At 41.9% G+C, this 25,029-nt stretch overlaps 1 protein-coding gene across 1 annotated transcript in view; it reads right to left on the bottom strand.

Annotated features, from left to right (window-relative positions):
* Positions 1-1,073: 1,073 nt before the first annotated feature.
* kif5c (kinesin family member 5C) overlaps positions 1,074-25,029 on the bottom strand; it is a 55,144-nt gene continuing 31,188 nt past the window's right edge. Inside the window, exons 11-26 of the mRNA XM_072686518.1 lie at positions 24,835-24,983; positions 20,542-20,708; positions 20,318-20,386; positions 18,132-18,338; positions 16,343-16,489; positions 15,651-15,839; positions 14,860-14,977; positions 14,517-14,593; positions 13,345-13,454; positions 13,028-13,129; positions 12,841-12,901; positions 11,768-11,839; positions 9,764-9,865; positions 9,416-9,632; positions 8,773-8,953; positions 1,074-4,562 (exon numbers count right to left, since the gene is read on the bottom strand). Of these exons, the coding sequence (XP_072542619.1) occupies positions 8,787-8,953; positions 9,416-9,632; positions 9,764-9,865; positions 11,768-11,839; positions 12,841-12,901; positions 13,028-13,129; positions 13,345-13,454; positions 14,517-14,593; positions 14,860-14,977; positions 15,651-15,839; positions 16,343-16,489; positions 18,132-18,338; positions 20,318-20,386; positions 20,542-20,708; positions 24,835-24,983 (1,954 nt within the window). The 3' untranslated portion in view covers positions 1,074-4,562; positions 8,773-8,786. The remainder of the gene's footprint in view (positions 4,563-8,772; positions 8,954-9,415; positions 9,633-9,763; positions 9,866-11,767; positions 11,840-12,840; positions 12,902-13,027; positions 13,130-13,344; positions 13,455-14,516; positions 14,594-14,859; positions 14,978-15,650; positions 15,840-16,342; positions 16,490-18,131; positions 18,339-20,317; positions 20,387-20,541; positions 20,709-24,834; positions 24,984-25,029) is intronic.

Genomic DNA, 25,029 nt, shown 5'->3' with positions numbered 1-25,029 from the left:
CCTGGACGACAGATTACAGAGGAGATAAAGCCAATGTTTTGGGCCAAACTCGTGTCACATCTCAGAAATTCAGCACATTTTTAAAGAGACGCTCTGACCAAACTAGTTAAGCTCTTCTGATGATGTGTCTTGATGGTGGAAGGAACTTCTGGAGAACTACGACTGCCGGGTGGATTTTTGAGAAGAGTCTAAAAAGCTGGAAGGCCTCAATGCCAGGCTAGACTCCTGTGGGAGAATCCTAAGATGTTATCGAATCCATATTTTAAAAAGAGACCACATTTTGTGATCGCCTTATAGGAAACAATACCATTTGTTGTTCTTAAGATTATTCATAAGATATTAGCTAGCTAGCTGCCATAGCCAGGTATATGCTAGTCTATAGGCTTCAGCCATGATTAGTAGCTAAATTTATCACATGGTGCAGAATTTGTTCTGATTCCCACTTTTAGACATAATTATAGTTGGATTTTCTACTGTTTTGTGAAGAAACTTTTTAACCATTTATTTGGCTAAACTCCGACTTCCACCTTCTTCAGATTAGCGCTTAGAGATTAGAGGTTTAGGCTAAAAAGTAAAGCTACTATAGATCTCCGTTAGCTTCTCAAGTGTCCAGAAGAAGAATGATACTGTCGGTTGATCCCCAACACCTGATTCCAGTAGTAGGGAGATCTACCATTTGTTGTTTTTAAGGTATTCATAAGCTATTAGCTAGCTAGCTAGCTGCTACATGCAGTTATATGCTAGTTTGTAGGCCAGCTAGTTAAGCATTGATTAGTAGATAAATGTATCACACGGTGCTTTCAGTTTAAGCTTGCTACACGTCACTTTTTATGGATTTTTAAAGATGGACTGTTTGAAATGTGCTTTTTAGCTTCTTAGCAGTAACATCTGTGAAGAAAGTCATCCCAAAGCTGCTGGTTTTTACCAATATTTTCTCCCACATTCAGAATATGACATCAGAACAGGGTTTTTCTAGCTCTGAGAGTCTCTTTAAGGTCAAATATGGACATTTTTCAATTCCACAAAAAAGGACAACTGACAAAAAGTTGATAACTTTTTATTCATTTCAGCATCGGCCCTCCTATATGAATGCTGCACCATGCAGTTCATGAAAACCAGAGACAGACATTGCTGACCACCCCCTAGTTTTCTGATTAAATACCTGCCAGTTTCACGATTCCTATCCTTCTGATAATCCTGAAATGAATCAGGGAGCATTACGAAAACATGGACACATTAAAGGGCTGAGACAGTTCAACCGAGGCAGATAACGGTGAGGGAGCTCACAAGTATGAGCCGTTTTCTGCTTGCAGATGAAGGCGTCTCAGACAACCACCGATGAGGTTTGTCATAGAAAAACACAGAACGATATAAAAACACCAAGATCTTTCCCAATGTATCGTTGGTGCCTCTACTGTCAAGACTGCCGCCTTATGAGAGTTGATGACACCCATTTCCTGTCAGAGTCCGGTGGAAGTGTGTGTTTACTTGAGGTATGAGGTATTTGCCTCATGTGTGTACAAAGTATTGACCTTGTAACATTAGACAGGGCCGGTCGAAGCATGTGGCACCACACCCGTTTCACCATAGGGCAGTCAGCGCAGCCATGTATCCACCACACTGCACACTGACAAGTCAATCTACGAGGACAAAGTAGACACGGTACGAGTATTTCCACACGGTAACAACATTCTGGACTGGGAGACCAAGAGAACAGTGAGCAATAGTGAGTGCCAGTACAACACTGTGAGCCATGACTGAGAGATGGTGTAGGCCGGGCAATACTGGTGGCATTTAGGTGTGAGCCAACAGAGTGAAGCGCATAACATACATAACGTAACAACATAACATCAGCAGTTTTACAGTAATTCATTTTGAGCACCTTTACATATCTGGCCTTCACTTTGGTCAGATGCTGAGGGACTGGTCAGCACAACAATACAAGGAAGACACAAAGTAAAATGTAAAACCTAATGAGAAAATAATGTAGGTCTGCACTCTCCTGGAATACTGCTTGATGAACTGAGTGGACGGTCAGCATCACACACCAAGAGGCTTTGTGCAGAAATTAAATAAATGAATTAAAAAAATAAATTGAGAAAGAATTAAAAATGAATAATAATAAATATGCAAGAAAAATGTAAGCAGCTCTAAATTAATAAAATTCATATAAATAAATTCAACAAATACATTAGAACAACATTAATACTGGGTTATAAGGCATCTGGGGGGACCTTTCTTTTTTTTCCGAACAATTTCTGGCCTTAAATTTCATTGATATTTTCATCGCATCACTGTTCTATCTTCAAAACGGTTACTTATAAGGAGAAGTCAAAGCGTTCTTAACTTCCAACGTATTAGCTGGGTCACACTACAGGACAATTGGCTGATTCTGAGGATGAAAGTGTCCCAATTTCAGACCGGTTACACTTTAAAGGTGCCCGAAAAGGGAACACTGTATTTATGTTGGCACAGTTGAATAATGAGAATTCGGGACGTGGAGGTGGCAAACCTTGACCTGTTTATACACACCCAGCTCTCTAGGGCCGAACCCAATGGATACTTTGGTCAAATGTGGCTAAGCTAATAAGGCTAAAAGCTTTTTTTTTTAAGCCCTGATAAAAATCAGTGTGGTTGTGTGTTTCATTCTGAGCTAAAATTGAATTACAGGGCGGCAAAGCATTTTTCACCCCATCACTTTTTTTTATATCAAACAATAAACGTCTTTTATTGCATCTTTAAATGAATACATTTCTCAGATTTCCAATCTTAGCCTCTATGATATTCTCTCTCATATTTCTAAGCACAAATCATAAATATTAAGTTGTCAAAAATGAACGTGATATTTATGATTTGTGATCAGATGTATTGTAGGGAACACCGATTATCCCATGTAAAACTCAACAATGACACCTGGTGTGGAAGTCCATTTAACCAGTCAGAGCTACTAAGAAAACATCTGAGAGACAGAACCATTGGTCAGGGCTCTGGTCTGCGGGCATAATCTGAAAAGCTGTGGTGTTTTATTGTGGGTATGTCTTGTAGTGTGGGGGTGTGATGACTAAGGACAGTTGACCCTGGGACCCAGAGAGGACAGCAACACAATCTGGTAAGACTCGTTGTTGCAGTACTAAATTAGGTTAAGCTAGGCCAGGCTAGGCTATGTGGTTTCTGTGGGCCGTCTTGGTGACAGAAACCAGCCAATAAGAGCAGTGACTATCTTTTTTTTTTTTTTTTTTTTTTTTTTTTGTGATAAAAATCAGTGTGTTTGTGTGTCTTTCCAATCTTAGCCTCTCTGATATTCTCTCTCATATTTCTGAGCACAAATCATAAATATTAAGTTAAGGACAGTTCAGGACAAAAAAAGTGGAATCTGTCATGATTTGTGTGGTCTCAGATTCTTCACAAAATCAGTTCCGACTGAAAAAGTCCTGTAGTGTGACCCAGGCTGACGTTACTGTCACGAGATTTGATATCCCGTAACTCCGAACCATTTCCACTGGTCCATTCTTCATGAATTCATCATTTAGACACAATGTGAAAGGCTGCTGCTGTGCTTAAGCTGTGCAGAAAAATAAAAACTAACCCTAAGACAGCGACTACATAAAATAAATCTGGCAATCATCATTGGCTTCGTCATGTGCATGATGTCGTCTCTACATAAACATTCAGCACTTCATTTGACTCTTTCTCACCTACCTTAAAGTATATACATTTTCCCTTAGCGTTTCGGCCCATCAGTGGACGCTGATTGACTTTTTTCAGATCCATACAGACAACACTGAAAAACATACGTACAGAGATCCCTGACTTTATACGCGAAAAGAAACTGACGCAAAGGAGAAATGTAAGACGAATGAATATAAATTAGATTAAAAAATAAATAACATTCCAACGAATTCTGAAATGACAATATAAATAATCCTTATAAAATACAAAATCCAGCCCAGGTTTCTGACAGTTTTCAGTGTATATAAAAAAAAAAACCCATAATACATTCAGAGACCTTATATGGACACTGTTCTGAGTTCTAACGCAAACTACATTCCCAGTCCCATGTCTGGACTTGTTATGAGTAGGCAATAAAAATAGGATTTACGGAGTCGCTGCCAATTAGGTGAGCCCTAGAAAGACCCTCGAGTTGCACAGCAAAGCTGTTCATTTCACAGCTTTGCTTTTAGGGATGCAGCAGAAATTGAGAGTTGAACAATTCAGATCCAGGACCGTTTTTTAGGGAGTCAGGATGTAACAGTTAAAAGGGGGAGGGGGGCTAATTAACAGTGGTTAATTGAATGTAATGGACAGTTCATTGTTTCCATGTCAGTGTGTTTGTCCATGAGTCAGTGAATTCAAACATGATGCGAATACCCGGATAATCAGGATTCTGGATCCTGTCGAGTCCTCAACGCAATCTGAGGTGACTTCAGTTGTGTCTGTTTTCTGGCAACAGAAAGGTCCGCCATGGGAAAAAAAGAAAAAAAAAGAAAGAAAAGAAGTGGACGGATGAAGTCTGGAAGGAAAGAATTCCCAAGTGAGCTCACAATACGCCATTTCTCTTCCCACTGAAACAGAGACAAAGAGAAAAGGACACCAGTCAGGTGAAGAAAAGGCTGATGAATCACAATTTGGTCCTGTGGAAGCAAATCAGGCTGCCTTTTCTCATGACTCGCCGACTCCCTGCTGGACATTAGCTAATAGACACCACCCCCTAGTGGACAATGGCAAGACTATTTTGAATGACGAAAGTAAACATTTGCTCGCAAACCGGGTTGCTGTTATGTAAAAGCAAGGAAAAAGAACCCAAGACTCCATCCGTATATGTCTACTTAACTGTTCTTTAGTAGAGGCCAAATGGTTTAACCCTTAAAATGACCTCGTTTCAACCCCTCTGCTTTGTCTGCTGTATTCAGTTAGGCTCCCTCTTTTTGTTCAAAGCAATGTGGCGAAAACAAAACGCCAAAAGTTTGTGAAAAAAGTGGCCAGAGGCTGAGAAAATATCAGTGTGGCAGTTCTTCGGTAGCACAGATTGATTAGTAGATCACTGAAAAACATTATTTTCATACAAATTTGTATTATTTATCTCACAATTCTCAAAACATTTTATACATCCTGCAAGTTAGTGGCAGATTAGATGTTTAAAGATTTACTAATCAGGTGCATGGTTTCATATAATGATCAAGAATCTGTAAAGTATCAAGGTCAGCTTTTAATGTTGAACAGAGTTGTATAAGACTCTAAAACGATGACGATAACTTGACAGAAAACTATTATAAGTAGATATTGATATCAAAAGGTACCACTAGTGAGAATTTCTTAATAATTTAATTAGCATAATAATCTAACCTTGAGTTCAGAACATTTGGAATTTAAAAAAAATTAAAAAGTTGCATGAACTTAAACCATCTGTTGCATTAAATAAAGAAAAAAGCTCATTTGAAGTTCTTGTCCTATTAACTTTAAGTTCAATTAACTCATGGTTCAGTGCTGGATTCCACCCTATTCTCTTTCTATTACACACTGGCTGCATATCCTTTTTGGATCTTCTTTATTTAGATCTTTTTAATAAAGTAAATCCAGCTACAATAAGGGTATGACTGAATAGAATTGAAGATGTGAAGATGTTTCTTTTAGGTTTTACATTTACATTTACTATGTGCGTGGTGTATATATGTGTATGTGATGGTGGTTGGGTCGGATGGGACAGGATAGATGTGGATTGAGGTTCAATGGGTAGTGTAATAATGTTTGTTGATTGTGTATTTTTTATTTAAAGTATTACATTTTATTACAAAATTACAAGTTAAGTAGCTATTTAAAGTTTAAATTTTAAACCTTTTTATAAAGTATTCAGAAAGATCAAATTCTTTTTGTAAACTCTAAATAGAAATTATGGTTTATCTTAATGTTACTTGTTGCAAAAACCTATATTTTAAGTTTACTTACATTTTTCAATGCAGCAAAAAGAATAACTTTCTGTTATTCTGTTATTCTATTCTGCATCTGTTTTTTTAGTGTTAGAAATGTACATACATTTTAATATTTACCTAAAAATGCACAACCCTAAATATTTATTTCAAAGTATTTTATTTTAATTTAATTTAACTCTTAATAAGTTTACAATTTCTGTTGTTTATTTCCAGGTTTAAAAGTAAAATAAAGGCCTTCAAAGTAATCTCAGATACCTGGACCCCACTGTTTAAGTAATTTATAACACATTTAAATTCTTAAATCTCTTTTTGATGTTTAGTTTTTAATAATACAAAGTAAGAAAGAATATTTGATGAACGATGGCTCAAACACTGTGTCTCTTACGACTACAGGGTAAGTGCTGATGCTTCGTAAAACACCCATACTTTTAAGAGTTAATGTAAACGTCCTGTTCTCAGCTATTTTCCCAAGCTTCCAGGGTCTTTGTGGACACAGACCTTTTTGTACTCATTATAAACACTTTCCTCCATCTTAGTCGAGCATCTGGCACCGGTGGCTAATGTCAGGCCCCCACTTTCCAACCAAGCCACTGGCGCTTCCAGACACATCACATGCTGCGGAAACCTAATTAGCTGCGTTTCTTTAGCACTGCACAATTAATCTTCACACAGAGTTCAGTGGTGGACAAACCTCATCCAATCAGGCAGGGCTAAACCATGACACAGAGGTAAACAGCCTTTTTTTCACAGTCAAATAAAGGTCTGTTTTGTAGGACGTTCCATCAAATTCGACTGATCTTCTTCATGGCTAGGAGGACAAATCTGCTATTAAGGGAAGAGCAGCTGGAGGCGTGTTTGCTTGTTTGTCTCAGGTCAAATCAAATTTGAAGGAGGAGAGTTTGCTAGCATCCTGATGTGGCCGCCTGGGAACAGGGAGGGACAGAATAACTCAATATCCCATCCAAAAACACAGCGGAGAAGCCGGGGTGACCTAGTACTTCTGAAAGTACTCAATGAAGAAGTGATGACCTGACAGCTGCATGTCAACCTATAGCGTTGAGCCGGGGCTGGAAAAAATAAGCCCCGGCTTAACGAGACATCTAAAAATGGTGGAGGTCAATGTCAAAGAAGAAGAGCGGGGCTGATCTATTCCTGCCCTGGAGGGCCAGACTCCTGCACACTGGATTCACTTGATTTAGTGGGTGTGTAAACCTGGATATTAACTGATGAGTTGAAGCAGGGCCAAAGTTTGGGTGGGCACGACAAATCTGCAATGCAATGAATTCTGAAACTAAGACGCACAGTGTCACTGACGTGAAGCACTTACAGCTATCTGAGTACTAAGAGCAACCCTAATAGCGGGCGAATCTTCAGTCTGCTAAACATGAGCGAGCGAGTGATTAACCAAGTTAATGAGGGAGTTACACAACAAATCATTGAGCTGTCTAAAAATTCAAGGGGCTGGTGGGTAGTAATGTAACATAGCCTTATCATGTTACATAGCCTTATCTCTTCACTGGCTTCCTGTAGCTGCTTCCCGCATCAGATTCAAAACCCTGACTCTGGCCTACAAAGCCAAGAACGGACCAGCCCCTCCATACTTTTTGGCAATGGTCAAAAGCCGATCCGCATCTAGAGCCCTTCCAGCTTCAAGTACGGCTCGGCTCGACCCGCCATCCCTCAAAATCCACAGAAGACAAGCGTCCAGACTTTTTTCCTGGCACCGAAGTGGTGGAACGAGCTTCCACTGGGCGTCCGAATGGCCGAGTCGCTCGCTGTCTTTAAACGCAGACTGAAGACCCACCTCTTCAGAGAGTACCTGGACGAATAGCGAATAGAGTACTGTGGTCACCTTATTGACTTAGAGGTTAGAGGTATCTTTGAATTTTAGTCTATTCTAACTAGGTGAGGTTTTTCTTGGGTAAATAGCAAAGCACTTTTGTAAGTCGCTCTGGATAAGAGGGTCTGCTAAATGCCGTAAATGCAAATGTATATAGAGAGTCCCCAAATACTTACTGTATTCTCCAATATTCTAAACTTAAATTTACTGGGATATCAGAATAAATAATAATACAGGAGCTATGATCATCATAACTTTTACATTCTGGTCATTTCTAGCATAATGAGCCAGCTGATGTTTGTGCCACATTCAAATATGGATAGCTGTAGGTGCTGTATTTGCATGGTCATGGTGTCTCAGTGGTGAGAGCGCTGGGTTATTCATCACAAGGTTGTGGGTTTAAAACCTGGGTTCACTAATCTGCCACTGCAAGGCATTCCAGAATGGCCGACACTGCGCTCTGACCTCAACTTTCCAAGACAGGAAGAAATCATCGTACTGTACAAGTACAGAAGTATAATGACATGCAGTATAAAGGCACATTAGATTACATCAATGCTATTTTGAATTATCGGCTACTTTTGTTTATAAAACTGCTACAATCTGCTAATGCTGTCCTTCCTAAACTCACACTTCTCAGACCAGCCTAATGGGAGGTGCGTATTTAAGTGCTGTAGGCCGGCTCAGCATGGAGTAATGCTTAGCAAAATCCTCACAGTTACACACGGCTATTGGTTAAACTCAGACTGAACAGATAGATAGCTTCACTTTGCTAGTGTACCCTGTACCCATCTGTTGATGCACAGTTCGTATTAACCATCCTCTAGCCCTGCATCAGTGGTTAGTTTATTATTAAGGATATTTTGGGGTGGTGGACGAACTCTTGACCCAGCAGTCATTCTGATAGAGGTTCCCGAAGAACTGTGAAAAAGCTTGGATGTATTTCTGTTATCAAATTTCTTAAAATGATCAGTGTCTTTGTGTAATGGATAGGCGGGACTCTACCATCTCTTTGTCCTTTACTTGCTGCTGCTGCTGCTTTGGCTGCTGCTGCTCTGGTGGTAGTGAGGAGCTTGCTGATGGTGGTGACGGCGCGGGCTGGGTGTGGACTGGCCTCCTCCTCTAATGCTGTGGCCTGGTGAGCCAGAGGCGGCTGGGTGGTGATGTCCAGCACGAATGGGCTTGGCTACAGGACACAGAGGGGAAGGTGAGCGATTAATCAGTACCTGTGGTGATTTTGGCCACCCCTCTTGTTTCTGCTTGAGCTGAACTAGGTGTGTTAAAGCAGGAAAACACAATGCATTGAAGTATAGGTGTGCCTCCAGGGCTGGGAAGTTGGGAACTCTATATTAAAAAGAAGAAATGTTGCCCCCTAGTGGCAATAAGAGAGGTCTGGGATGCAAAAATGCTGATGTGGTTTTATGTTTGCTAAATAAAAGTGTTTTTGCATGTGGGATTTGCCCAGAAGAGATCTTTTGAGACCAAGACTAGTTCCAGCCAGCGAAGACCAAAGCTAAGACTGAGATTTTACACATCTACTGGCACCACTGCCTGCATAGCCTCCCTTTACCTCAAATGAATATGAGGATCAAATCTAACAAACAGGTCAACTGTGCGATGACTTGAAGTTCCAGTATTGTAAACTGACCAATCTGTACGGTGTGGCTCCTCCTTGCTTGGTTCTTTGCTCTGACGGCCTCTTTAATGCGGTCCACCTCCTGCTGGTAGCGTTTTCGGTCCCTCATGGCGTTCTCCTTGGCCTCCCTCAGTGCCGCCTCCAGAGCCTTCACGCGCTCGGCCGTGGCCCGCAGACGCTTCTCCAGCTTGGGTAGCTCACAGCGCAGCTCTGCATTATCACGTACCAGCTTCAGAAGGATGAGAGAGTGAGTCAGAGCTAAAGGAGAAGGATGGAGCTCCACAGAAGACAACACAGAGCTTTAGGAAGCAAAGTAGGCATAATCCGATAATACACTGGGGCAAAAACCGAGACCCAAACCTGTTTATGGACTTTGGTGAGCTGTTCCAGATTGTTTTCCAGGAAAATGATCTTCTGCTTCTGAGCCAGGCTGCCGCCCTCCTCCGGATCCAGTTCTACGCTCTATCAGGACAGAAACAGGTCACGAGAAGTGATTACAGGGTTGAGTTTTGTAATGATGGACTGCAGGATTATTATTCGGATATGAATATTAAAGATCAGAATGGAAAATCTGTGCATTTATCTTGGTATAGTTGATTAATGAGAGTTCAGTACGTGGAAGTGTGAAAACCGTGAACCTCAAAGCAGAACCAAAACAGAGCTGTAATACGGGCCAATTTCAAAACCCCAAAACTGTTACATCACAGTTTTGACTCGTTATATTTGCACCATAAAAATGTACATAAACCCCTTTACATAAAAGCCTTTCAACACCTAAAGCTGATAAAACAGTAAAATGCAATAGCGACATCAGAAAAAAAAAAAAAAAATAGTGGTGAAGAGCAGCTCATCACCTCCAGACTAGTTATGGTGATCCAGGTTGCTTAATCGGGTTTACCATGCATCCTGGAAAATCTGGAAATTTAAAGACCATTTTCCAGTCCATTTTCCAGGATCCTGAAAAACACATTTTAGCTAGTGATGCTCTAAACATGTGTGTAAGACCAAATTACTACTTAGAGGCTTCTAGTACGCTCATTGTATGTATATTGTCACGTATGGAAGTTATATAACGTCCTGGAAACTCCAGGAAAATGTTTTCCTAAAAAGAATGGGAACCTTACTAATACAAAAACTCAGGGATAAGTATTGGGACACCTCTTAATCAATGAAATCAAGCCATGCGGTCTGCCTTTCCACACATTAGTGAAGAATGGGAGGTTCTAAAGAGCTTACTGAACTCCAACAACAACAACAAGTCAGCTGGTGCAATTTCCTCCCTCCTAGATCTTCCTCCATCAGCTGTGAGAGGTATTATTATTGAACAGTGGAAGAATTTAGGAACCACAGCATGTAAAGTTACAGAAAAGGTGCAGAAAAGCCTCCAATGCAATGAAAGCCTCAACAACTCCAGAGCTCCAGACCTGCTGTTAGAGCTGCAATCGAGGACCAACTCCATATCAATGCCTAAGGGTTTAGAATGGGATGTCATAAAAGTTACTGTAAGTGTAATGAATAGGTATAGTCTACCTCAGAGTAGAGCTAACTACACATCAGAAGGAGAACCTAAAAGCACTGCACCACATGAAAAAAGCCAAATCCTGGCAGGCGAGCAGGTGCTAGGCTAAAAGCTAATTCAGCTACAATCTCTTCAGCTTGCTAACCGTGACAATGAGGACAATGAGAAGACATATCAACACTATCCAGTACGAAGAGGAATAATTCCACTTCTAATGTTTTAATGCTAAAAACTACGAGGCTCCTGTGAGCCGCTGCAGTGACGTAAACCAGCCAATATAAGCAGAGTTCTTTTCCACTCTGGGATAATATAACAGGGTGGTGAATAGGCTTGTTAAACAACATTTGGATATTTTTCAAAATACTCAATAAATGTATTCTTTCTCAATAAGGACATCTTCATCTGAGATCTGAAGTTTAATAAACTGCACAAGGAACAGTATATTTTAAAATAATAAATAATATGACCCAGAGAAAAAGCCCAGCTGCGAGAACAGTCCAGCCTCAGGTTTATTTATTGAGATTGCTTAAAGAGAGTTCACATCTATGAGGGATATAAATGGCATATTTACTTCACGATAGCTCAGCCGAGCCAATGATACCATTTCCTGAGCATGCAGGAAACATCTCACCCAGGCCCTGTATTTTTTCCTCTTTCTTCAGTTAGAGACCACACATCCCACATGTCATTCAGCTCCTGGCCACAAAAAGGAGGTTCACAGCCAAGGGATGTGGCTGGACCTGCCAACAGTGGGTCCCACCCAAATGCTCGAAGGGAATGTGGGGAAGTGCGGTAAAGCAGATTGTAAAATATCAAGGATACAGTACTCGCATGTGAGCGCTTACCCTGCTGACACGTGTGTTGAGTTCCTCGATAAAGTGCTTTCGGAGATTGTGGAGCGTCTGCAGCTCTTTTGTCTGGAAGATCCGAAGAATAAATGTTGCAGTAATTAATGATCATTCAGCTCCATTAAGATATGAAACACAGTGAGTAGCCAGTTTATTAGGTACACCAACCGGATAGCTGCACTTTGTTACACTGTACAATATATGGACAAAAGTATTGGGACACCTGCTCTGTCAGTGTTTCTTCTGAAATCACGGCTATTAAACAGAACTCTACTGTCCAGGGAAAGCTTTCTACTAGAGTTTGCATCATTGCTGTGAGGACCTGACTGCATTCAGCAACAAGAGATTTGACAACTCTTCTTAAAATAACTGGATGGAGCACTGACCATCATTCCAGAGAGCTCGGGGAGGGGGGTTTATAAGCCTCTAGCCCAACAGGTTCATGTTTAACTACTCCAGAGAGTCCTCCTATTCTATTGGCAATACAGGTGTGCAGTTGCATTCCTGCGTCAGCTAAGTGGCTGAATGCATTCACTAGAAAAGGTGTCCATAAATATTTGGACATATAGTGTGTCAGGTCCCCTTTTCATTAAAAGTAAGGACCACGGAGCACCACTGACCAGATATTATTGGGGTGGTGGACCATTCTCAGAGTGCAGCAATGACATTGACATGCTAGTGTGTGTGTGTGTGTGTGTGTGGTGATGGCATGGGTGTGTCAGACACAGCAGCAGTGCTTGGGTTTCTACATGCTGCTTATACTCAATGGCCAATTTATTGGAAACATTATTGGAAATGTTTTTTAATTAGCTATCCTTTCAGCCCCTCACCAGTGGTCAATTTTGGAAAACAAGATCACTGTTGTCTGGGCTGATGTGCTTAGAATGGACCACTAATATCTGGTCATTTTCCATTGCTGAACAGAATGGACGTGACTGAGGGGGTGGCAAGTTCTCAGATAACGTAGGTCCTTCTGTAAGTGTAGATACAAGATAGGTGGATCTACTAAACTGCAAATAGTTTAATGTATGAACTCTACTCTTAGATCACCACATCACTTGCTTACTTACCACTGTCTCCTCAAGACCCTTCAGGTCCTCCTTGGCCTGCTCCCGTTTCTCATTCAGTAAACTAATGCACAGAAAGGAAACACTGGTAAACTGCAGTGCATTTCTCAAAGCTGAGCACAATTTGCCATCTGGTTCTATGCTCGATCAATCACTAAGGTCAGTTGATGGAAGTCAACAGCGCACTTACATTAGTTTCTGTAGCTTCTCGTCCTTCTCCTGCTCCTCATTTTTGAGCTTGTCGTAGTCTGAGAGGAGTTTTTTCTGCTCCAGCTGAAGAGCCTGGTTCAGACTGAGGGACAACAGATTCAGGTCATTTGAATAGAAGAGCGATCTAACGATCTTAGATGTTTATGTAAATAAATGATGTGGGTTGATTTGGTGAATTAGAAACTGGCATATATTACTTGAATCAACTCAGATATTAGTGAAAGACCAGAAACTAGCATTTATTACAGTAATTAACAGTGTTAGTCTTCTCTTAACACAAGTTGTTTAGCTCTTAACTCTTTCAGCTCATCCAGGATCCTCTGTTTCTCGTCAATTTCGTCTCTGAGGCGCGAGAGCTGCTTCTGATGGGCCTCGCGGTGAGTCTCCATCTGCTCCTCGAGAGCTGTCTACAATTCCAAAAGCCCAAAGCTGTTACATCCCAGTCTTAACTTAACTGACCCTAAACCCGCCCACTAGTGAAAGCCTTTTGACAGATTCTCCCCAATTTTAAATAGCAAATTACCCAACACACTTGTTAATACTCTCCCCATCACATGTAATGCTCCTGACACTGGGAGCGTGAGACATGTGCAACCGGCCACCTCCTTTTTTTCCTACTGCCGTTGTGGTCAACAAACAAGCTCGGGAAAAAAAGCCATGTACCCAGCACTGATGCATCGGCTAACAGACACCCGTGTCGGCCAGCTTCACCCTGAAGTGATATGGGGAAAGAGACAGTGCCATCCACCCATCCTAAGAGTGCAAGGCCAGTTGTTGGCAGACCATCGGGTCATAGTGGCTGTCGTGTTTATGTAGCTTTTGGCCTGTTTATATGGTGATGAGATTGGTGACAGTCTAGGTGTCTACAGTGTCTATTTGCAACATTAGCCTAGTATCATGCTGAGGTATGACCTATAACATAAAAACCTGTACAACTTTGGGAGTTCTGGAAACGAGTGTACTACGCTCCTGATACTGGGAGGGTGAGACATGTGCAACCGGCCACCTCCTTTTTTCTCAACTGGCACTGTGGTCAACAAACAAGCTCGGGGAAAAAATGCATCGGCTAACAGCCGCCCGTGTCGGCCAGCATCATCCTTAAGTGATATGGGGAAAGAGACAGAGCCATCCACCTATCCTAAGAGCGCAAGGCCAGTTGTTGGCAGACCATCGGGTAATATTGGCTGTGCTGGACAACTCAGAACCCCCTGATGTGTGATTCTTTAGTTTACGATGGGGCTAATGTTGGGCTAACAAACCCTGAACTTCGACTGTCACCATTCCCATCTCCGCTAGTATACACACCAAGACTGTCTCTCAACCCACTCCAAATGCACCCAGATCTTAATTTGGCAAATCAAGCAGTTTAGAACAGGACATGGCTTACGTTAGTCTATAAACCCAATATTTAATATTGCAATAATGTGTTATAGTGTTTGTAGTAGCAGAACCAGAAGCCTAACATGTACCTTCATCTCTTCAGCGTCCTTCATCCTGTTCATGTGCTCCTTCTCCTTGTCCATCACAGACACCTCATGCATCCTTTCTGTGTTAACATATAACAACACAGATGTTACATGTACTTTTAGCTCATAAAATAAATGAACATAGACTGATCCACAAGGTGTACAACCTTCTAGGCTGCTGTTTGGTCTCATGGTAGTGCTAGTAGTGCACAGTAGTGTACTGGTCTCACAAAGTGCCCAAGACTTGCTTACTGAGTGAAGCTTCTTCTAACTTCCGAGCACCTGGGATAAACGTATGGTGTGTATGTATGTGTGTGTAGCTTTCTTTTTTTTGTGTGTCACATACCCTGTGCATGAAGCTTAGCCAACTCCTCCATCAGCGAGTCCTGGCTCTCCTCCAGCTGTCTTTTCTTTTGCTCCACGTTCTGCATGTAGTCTGTTAAGGACTTAATCTTGGCCTGGAGCTGGATCAGGCAGGGACAAACACACCCTCATAAGCGGGAACATCCTGATATACTTTGTGTACATGACTGATCATAACTTCATCAGTAATCAGTCCACCAGGCTTGTTGAGATGTTGCTTTGAAATGGTCTGATGCTGAATTTTGGTGAGGACGAGTTTTCTCCTGATGACTCTTCCATGAATATCATATTTGGGTAGGTGTCGCTGCACAGTAGAACAGTGCACCACCACTCCGGAGTCTGCTAAGTCCCAGAAGGGCTTTTGCAACCAAACATTGTTTGAATTGCCTAGCCATAAATCATATGAGCAGTTCTTTCTGAAAGTGTTCTTGGGTCTTCCAGACCTCAACTCATGAACTAAGGAAACGGCTACCTGGAAATACTTCTCTATCTTCTTAAAGTCTTCTTTGGTGGGAAGCCTTTGCATTTCTAAACAGGTCTTTCTCCTGACATTGAAACTGTAAATGTACATTATGAATACATTATGAATCTTAATATAATAATCATGTAACTACATGTAAATAAAAAAAACACTGAACTCTACAGTTTTGATTTTGATTTGACTACATTACGTGGACAAGGACACTTGGTCCTGCTTCTCTGTGTGCCACTAGAGGGCTCTGAGGAGTAAGATCTGATCAGAGGTCAGCAGAAATCCGAGATTCGTGACTGTACCTGAGAGATGAGGAGCTGACAGGACGCCAGCTCCTTTTCATTGGCCTGTATCTTGCGCGCCGTGTCGGCCTGAGCGCCCTCCAGCTGTTTGCTGCGGTTCACCAGAGACTTCACCTCCGACTTCATCTTGCTGATGTAGAGGCGGGCCATGGTGAACTCCTCCTCCATCGCTGCGTGTGACTCCGTCATCTGGGAGGAGATGTTGGAGAATGGACAAGTGGAAAAGGACTGATAGTGTCTGTCACAGTGACTGTTTGTCCTCTTGTGTTTATCTATGTACGACTAATGCAACGTTAATGATGACCAAGAGTGCTTCTGGATATTAGAGCCAGATATGTTAGGATGGCAATGGTAACCTGTAGAAGTCACAGTTAACATCGAGAGCATGCTGAATCTGTCTATTAAATCATTGTAATTTGTAACAAAAGCCAGATGACTCCTCACTTTTTTAATGTCCAGTCAAAATGGCCATCGCCTACAAGTCGTTCATTTTTCACTCAGATTCTTCTGTTTATTTTTCCTGCCTTCCTCAGACTGTTCACTGACTTTTGCTGGCAAGTATGTATATCCCACTTTTTGACAGGAGCCAGTGGAAGCAGATAAGCAACGTCATTCACGTCATGTGAGTGGTTTTGAGGTTAGAGCTGGTTGGTGTATGTGTGTGGACGCGAGAAAGTTGCGTGAGGTCTTACGGCTTTAAGGTCGCTGGTGCCGACGATGCCGCCAATCTCGCTGAGGTCTCTGAGCAGCATGCTGAAGATCTCTGTGGATCTCTTCTTATGATGTCCACTCATTTCCTGCAGAGTGGCCAACTCCCTCTCCACACTGGCTAGATAAGTCTATAATACACACAAACACACAGTTTTACTGTGGCTTATAGGATGTAGCATTCAATTATTGACAACAGAGTCTAAAAGTACAGAAGCAAGCAGTGTACTAGACCTAAAAACCTAAAGTATTAGATACGATACGAGAGCTGGGCGATTACTGGAATATTAATTCAATTACAACTTTGGCTTTGAAAGATCAATATCATCGAGATTTTGGTACCACATGTAATTATTAATTACATTTCTTTTCTTTCTGTTTGTTTATTAAGGCAATCCACTATTACAAAGATACTGCGTCCTATCTTCCACCCCGCCAACAGTCTATGTTCACTTCTTAAATAGCTACGCTGCTTGCGAATATATCTACGCTGATGGGCACAGTGGTCTCGAAATGAGGTGTGTTTAGGTGCATTTCCGACGTCTTGCTATCTTGGTAACGGGAACACAGGTGCGCCACAGAATGAAAACAACCCAGGCAGACGTCAACAGTTCGTCATTGCTATCCTGGCAGTGAATTGTCAACACAGACGCCTGAATCTGTAGAGCCATTTAAATTGACATTTACATTTAAGGCATTTAGCTGACGCTCTTATCCAGAACGACTTACAAGGTTACTTGTATTACAGAGGTGGGCCAATGTAGCGTTAGGAGTCTTGCCCAACGACTCTTATTGATGTAGCGCAGCATAGTCACCCAGACTCGAATCGAATCGAACCCCAGTCTCCCACATGGTGTGGTAGTAGTGTTATCTGTTGCGCCACACCAACAGCCTGCCCTTTCCATTGCATCTTATTGTGAGATTGCACATGACTCACACCTAGAGTTACAAGGCTATGAAGACGGGTCAAAATACTTGTCTCTGCCTCTCTCCCTGTCTAACTGGTGGATTTGTGTGTCCATCATCTGCCTCTCATCTGTAATTGGTGGATTTGTGCATCTGTCTAGTGGTTTCGTGTGAAACCGACCAACGGACAACTTTTGCCGTTTGTACATTCCACTTCTTTTGTGAAGCTGAGACTCTATTAAACCCATTTTAAGTACCAAAACAATTCGTCCACATGAGAAAAGTTGTGTGTTTTATAGGAAATATGTAGAATTTCTTACATTTTTCCGGTTTAGGGTGAGAGTATATGTTCAGAAAGTGCTCCAGGTCACATGGGGTCTCATTACAGAGAGAGCTGAGATTATTCTGAACAGTATGACATTAAACATGTGGGTATCATCTGCAATTGCCTTCATCATACGCAATCATATGCAAGTGCCTTCAAAGACGAATTTACATGGATATGCAAAAATCAAGAAAACGCCCTTAGATTCCAGAGGGATAATCAAAAAATGTTAATGTCATGTTAATTTTTTTACAGTTTAAGTTTCTGCTGCTTCGCTGTATGTGTGGGTTTCTGTTCTCCCATTTCTCGTCCTCCACATTTTAACATTTTAAGCATTTCATGAAAATCATGCCACAGCTGATTCCTACATGAATCTGCCAGTCAAATCCTACTATTAATATTGCACTAATAACACAACAGCCTCTGCTGGTAACCTCAATCCTGCTTCAGCAGCCTTAGAACATCATCCCTTGTTCCTTTGTCTCCTATCTTCCACCAAACTCCTGCACAGTTTCCCTTAACACCTCTCCTGCTTCACTCACGCTCTTCTGTGTGAGTTCCTCATTCAGCTGCTCGTTGGACCTCCCTTTCTGCTCCACCTCCTGGCTCTTCTGGTCGTAGTTGACTGCCAGCTCCTCCAAGGCCTGCAGCACCTCCTTCACCTCGTCTTTGGCCGCCTGGTGCTCTTGCTGCAGCCGGGCCAGGTCGTCCTGCAGCTTCTCGTAGTCCCGCCGTGTGGACGCCAGCAGCTGTAACAGAGACGCATGCGTCAAATGACTCTGCTGTGAAGCTAACTCTACAACTCGCACAAGTCGTATTCTAATCTAGTCAAAATTTCCTATAAATCACACATGTTTCCATTTTAAATATCAGTGGGTTCAACAACAAGGTTTAAGGTGATCCAACTCAACACTTTAGTCTCCTCAGGTTCTTACTAATTCACCACTGTAGATTAGAACTAATCCTTTTACATGATGTCCTCCAGTGGACTCCTGACTGGTGTGCTGAGCCTGAGGCATTGCTGGAATTCAAGCTTACGACCTCTTGTTTCTTGGCAAGCATGCAGTTAGACAGTTGTGCCATTATAGAGTGTGAAATGACACCATATAATAAAGTAATGAGTACATCACCAGGACTGCTCTATTATGAGTTTGAATGCTGACAATGGCGCAGCCTTTAGAAGCCCCCCATGTTCATTGGAGTCTCAGAACAGAAAGACCATGGATGATAGAGCAGACCAGAGTTTTTTTTTACAGTGCAGAATACCTCATATTTTATAGGAGGTGCTCAAATTCTATTTCTCTATCACTTATCATTTAATAGTGAGCAATGGTGCAGCCCAAAAAGCCCAAGTAGGGAAAAAGTGTGATCAGCCATCTTCTGGTGATATTAAAGATTCCATATCCAAAGATTTTTCACTGTATTTTATAAAATTTGCACTTATAACATGTTGTGAACCAACAGAACAGTTCAGATAATTCATGACATAATTAATTTATATCAATTCACTCCTGTAATCTCTGGAGTGGTAGACTACTATTCCCTTTTCTAGTACTTCCCACACCCTTGAAGACTGGAATGGGGAGGCAGTTCTAGCTTGGTGGAGTTCTAGCTAGGTGCATGAAGCCAACGCCCCCCTGCTAGAGGCCAGAAAAGGGTGTAGATGGAGTGAGAATGAGGATTTATATAGGGGTGAATGGGAGAAATAGGGTGGCATGGATGACGGCATCTCCCATAATTGTAGTGCAATCATGATACAGTGAGGACGGATTTACAAGAAAGACCACCAGCAGCCCTGCGATCATACAGTACAACAGGATACAGGCATGTGCAAAAGGGACAAACACACTGTTAAATTATCGAAAGGTATGAATTATTCATTAGCTATTTTCTGCTAGTTAGAGTCCTCAAGCGTTCAAACATGAATGGCCTGAGAGAAGACACGGATGAAACATGGATGTGCAGTTTCCATGGGAACAATGTTTTTCTAATGGCTTTCGGTCGCATCTGCTGGGATGGGTAAGATTATGCTTTTAACACAGCTGAAAGGCTCTTATTCGAACTGATGGGAATTCTTAAGTAGGGTGTAGACAGTGCTGCTTGTATTGAGAGGCACGATGCAGAGACAACCCACAGCCAGCAGGTGGCAATGGCACGCTTTGAAGGTAGTATTTGTCCACGCCAGGGACATACTAATCGTTCAAAGAACTATTGACAAGCGTGATAGAGCAGGAGACAACTGGAAGGCCGCAGTGATTTAATGATGTTTGCTCCAGGTACCATAAGAACGGACGCAGGTGAACATAAATCCAGTAAAAAGGAGAAACAAGAGCTTCTCGTTCTGAAGAAAGTAGTGAGATCTTGTCGGTGAGCTAGTCTGAAGAACAAAGCTTGGTTCCTCCAGGGTTCTCCTGAACGCCCCCCAGTCCAGCCAGCACAGCGTGGAGGATGTGTTCAACTCCATCAGTAATTTACCATCATTAAAGCCCTGATTTACCACCAAACCAGGTGTTGATCTGAGGAGAACTCTAAATAATACTAGACTCCATGAGGAGAACTTTGGAGATGTTCTAATGATGAACACAGTGATGGAGAACCTCCACCACTTTCTGTAGGAGTGTTATTATTAGTGTTTATTCTGATATTAGTGTTTTACTGAAGCATTTGATTTGTGATTTGAGGGGAGGGCTGTGCTACAGGAAGGCAGTGTGTGGCAGAGTGTCTTCACCTCATCCTGATCCACCATCTGCTCCTTTAGCTTCTCTGCCAGCTGACTATGCTGGTTGATCTCATCGTCCTGGCAAGAAAGAGAGGGAGAGTGAGAGAGAGGGGGGGAACAGTCAGACAGACAGAAGAAAGACTGGAGGGCAAATAGACATCAGAGTCATTTAGAGCTACTCTATGAAATAACCCTCCTGCCAACCCCCCCTATGCAGAGCTATTGTAGAGCACCTTGTCATCCAGCTGCTGATAGAGGTCATTGATCAGTCCCTCGTACTGGGTTTTCTCGGTGTCGCAAAGAGGCTGTGGGGGCGGAGCCACGGTATCGACAATGGGAGTGGCTTCAGAGGTCTTGGCTTCCTTGTTCTTGTGCTGCTCTTCGACCGGAACTGTCTCGCCTGAGAGAGAGAGAGAGAGAGAGGTAGAGATACTATAGAAAAAAAAATATGACAGTCAACATGACATCATGTCTATTTCTAAAGCTTTGATAAAATGCAATTGGCCTACTACATCTAAAGAGCCTTATAGCTCACAACAGTTTAACCACTCATCCATTTAGACCAGTCATCCTTCCAGTGGGATGAAATTTCACATTGCTTTAGTGCTGCTTCTGAAATCAGAGACATCGTTTTTTCCAGAGGAGCAGAAAGTATTGAGCTTACTGGCAAAGCTCCTTCTCACATAACCTGCTAATTATCATTTAAAACTATACCACTTTTCATTCAAGACCTTTCTGTTGTTCATTAAGTCCAAAACCCTTAATGCCTTTTAGTATATCAATCTACAAGGTATAGGTCATTGCTGAATAAAATACAGATAGCGACGAAAGATGTCTAGGTATTTGGAAATGGGCAGCTGCAACCCAAAAATCCTAGTAAGAGAAAGTATTTTATTGATATTAGTGACAACAACAGTGACATCAGCTCCCTGGACACGAATGAGTCATCTTGCGTTTAAAGTGGCAGTAACTACAGGCTCCTGAAGATGGCGTTGTACAAGGATGGCTGGGATTTTTGCCACTGCTGGTAGACCCGTATGACCGTATGCTTCCATACACCTGCAGATTCAGCTACTTCCTTCACACTATGGTCTTTGACCACGCCCAAATGCAGTCACTCCTTTTAGCCGATCGTTAACTGCATCTGCTTTGCGACCCACTTCACATATTCAAAGCCCAATCATCCTCATGCAGCGCCATCTGCAGGAGCCTGAAGTTACTACCACCTTAAACACATAAGGTGACTCAAGCTTATTTTACGATGGCTTTTTAAAGACTTCCTTGTTGTCTATGTTTTTCCAAGATATTTTCTTTTTCAAATTTAGGTTATTAGTTTGTTACAGTTCAGTGCAAGATCAGATCTGAAGTTATGATTTTTATCCATTTTCTCTCCAATTTGGATCGCCAACTACCCAACCCATACATATCCCCCCCTATCACATGCAATTGTCTCAACACTGGGAGGGGAAGACCTCTCTCGGGCTCCTGGCTGCTGATGGCAAGCAGCATGACTGGGATTCGAACCAGCAATAATAGTAACACATATTTGTATGAGAGAAATGATGTGATATGGATATTCATAAACCAACAGGTGATGAGGAGGATTAGGCCTGTAAAATGCCAACAGACCACATCAGCCTCCAGCTGGGATTAAATCTCAAGCCAGACTCTGCTAAGCTCTTCAAGCCAGACTGAAAAAAAAAAGAGGTCTCGGCAGAGTAAACTCCTGCAGAATGGCAGATATGGGGAGGGACGAGGAAGGACAACGAGAGCAAAGGGAATGGAGGACAAAAAGGAAAGAGCAGAGGGAGAGTGGAGGAGCTTCAAGGGCTGTCTGGACTTTGTAGTGCATCTTCCAGTGCACCACCATTTGTGCACTGGGGTGTCGTTCTGATACAACGCATGACGTGGTTTAATGGACAGACAACACATTTTTTGGTGTGTCAGAGCTAAAAAAATAACAATTTAAAAAATTGAGAATGAACAGAAATACCAATACAGATGAAACTGAGCCATTTAGTATAGAGTTAGTACTTTTAATTAGCGGCACTAATTAAATGCAGTATAATATATACTACAGACAGATTGTGGTGAAGTGTCTGAGTGGTGTTCACATGGAGGCCCCTCATTCAAAGCCCCTATACGATTACATGGCAGACTGTACACTACTGTACAAATACTATACACTACATACACAACACTAGGAGTTCAAGGACCAAATGTTAACATGCGCCTTAGTTGTTTTTTGAAAAGCTGGGAGAAATTATGTTATAAATTAAATGATACATTATAATAAATTATAATTTATTATGGGTAAAATCATTCCCACGTTCATAACTGCTTTTATTTACGAATGAGCTTCGAATTGGACCACTGTATGTAACAATATTGGCTGCATTGGAGAAATAATGATGGTTCAGCCATATAGGATCTGAAAATAATGATGAAGTGATGTTCTGTGTGTGCGATGGGAAAGAGTAGTGAGGCCAGTGATGCTCTACATGCCGTATTCAGGTCACTAAAACCATATGAAGAAATCCCTTGACGTTTTGGTCTGTCACAACAAATAAGAACTGAGTAACTCACTACAGATTTTTTCATTAAACATCAGAGAGGAAATCCAGACAGTCCAGACAGATCATACAAAGAACTGTCCCCTGAAATGTCTAGTCTGACTCATTATACTGGCTTCAGAACCTTCCAATCTCTTGTTATGCCAATAACATCAACAACAACTGAAGCTCGGTACTAAAGGAGGTATCGTGATGGGAGTGCAAGTCACAATATGACTTCAGACAACATTCCTAATAGAATTCATTATAAGCCATTTCCAGAGCTTGGGGGTTCTTCTTATAGGAAGGAAGGTTTAACAGCAATTTAGCCTTAAATAATCTACGCTATGTTTGCTTCTTACTGGTTAGCGGAATTTCTGTCAAGCAGGTGGAGCTGCTGAGAATTCGTGCTAAGGCACGTGTGGTATTTTTAAGACTTTACTGAAGGTTGAATATGTAAATAATTTCTATCTTATTAAAACCCCCATTTTTTGGTTTATTTTTTAATGGCGCTTCAAAACACTGGTTGACTTTTACATTGTGAGGAAACTTTATTATGATTGGACCATCAAAAACTGTCCGAAAAGACTTAATAAACTTGGGTTCATTATCTCATATTCATAAAGGCAAGCTTTTATTGCATATGCAAGCTTTTATGTATTATTTTATATACTACATGTGTTAATGTTGTTTAGACACCAGTTTGTTAGTGCGGCCCACAACCCTGAGATGGAACGGGTTGGATGGACCCAGAATACTTTTTGGTTTGGAGACCAGGTCGGTTTTCCTGTGGTCTGTGGTTGGTGGAGAAAGATGGAATTAACGGAGGAGACGGGGTGGAGGTGAGTGCAGCGTTTGTTTGACACAGAGTTGACCTGAGAAGTGGGGGTATATGAGGGCTTCAGGGCCAGGATGAGGAGTGTGGGGCATGGTCCTTCTCCCAAAATGTAGTTATGTCACTCCATTTAGCTCCAATGGGTTGAGAAGCGTTTTCTAACCGTGATAATATTTAAGATATTAGATACCAGCATGTTTTTTTTACACTAAACCTGTATCACTGTGCTGAAGAGATGACAGATGAAAATTGAAAAGGCTGAGCTGAACCAAAGTCCTTATAGGCAAGTCTGTCACTCGGCCATCTTTGCAGAAGTGCTGTGCAGTAACGTCCTGTAACACAAGACCTGGTTTCCATCTTTATGAATAAGAAGAGACCAAACTACTGGAAACTAAAGGTTAGATTACTGTTTCAGACACAGATTTTAAATTGTGGTTGGTGTGGCGCAACAGATAACACCACTACCTGCCACTGAGCTCGATTCCCGGTCTCAGTGACCTTGGGCAAGACTCCTAACACTACATTGGCCCTCCTCTGTGATATAAATAACCTTGTATGTCGCTCTGGATAAGAGCGTCTGATAAATGCCATAAATGTAAATAAATGTTAAATCACCCACTAGCACGTCAACCCTCCTCCACTTGCAGCATAACCAGCAAGCTGATTGGCTCTTTTTGTTGAGGGGGGGGCTTTACCTGTAAACAGACGCCATGTCTATTCATATTTTAAATAGGGATGCTCTCCTCATTTGTAACGTCTCTGGCTGAACTTGATAGTTCTAGTTGCCTATTAAGTTGATAGTTGATAGACCTGATAGTTCTAGTTCTATGGCTCTATACATGGCTTTATAGCATGAGCAGTTATCTTGGACTGAGTACAGGGTTCACCCGGTACATCAACGAACCTCCACATAGTCGGCCCTGGTGTTCTGGAACTGTTACTGTTGAATAGCAATAACTCATCTGGTGTGGAACTACTTTTTGGTGGAAGGATCTGCCAGTACTGAAGCAGGAAATTCAGGGCTTTTTTAATTTCTGTTGTTTCTTTACTTTGTAAGGAAGAAAGCCACAGAACACTGAAGGTGGGGTGTTATCGTGAATACCAATTCACAGCCGTGATGATGATCTCTCTTTTTCTACCTTTTCTCCAGCGTTTGAGTTCATTCTCCAGCCGCTGGATGATGACCTTCAGCCCTCTGCTCTTCTCCTTCTCCTTCTCGTACTTCTTCTTCCACTCCTCTGCCGTCAGCTCCATGTTCACTGACACTGTGTTCTTGATGGTCTTTGCTCTGTGTGGAGAGAGACGGGGAGATATCTATAGTTTTTACTGGATTA

The sequence above is a fragment of the Salminus brasiliensis genome, chromosome 8 (genome assembly GCF_030463535.1).
Source record: "Salminus brasiliensis chromosome 8, fSalBra1.hap2, whole genome shotgun sequence".
Taxonomy (NCBI): domain Eukaryota; kingdom Metazoa; phylum Chordata; class Actinopteri; order Characiformes; family Bryconidae; genus Salminus; species Salminus brasiliensis.
This window is presented reverse-complemented; position numbering and strand designations above follow the sequence as displayed.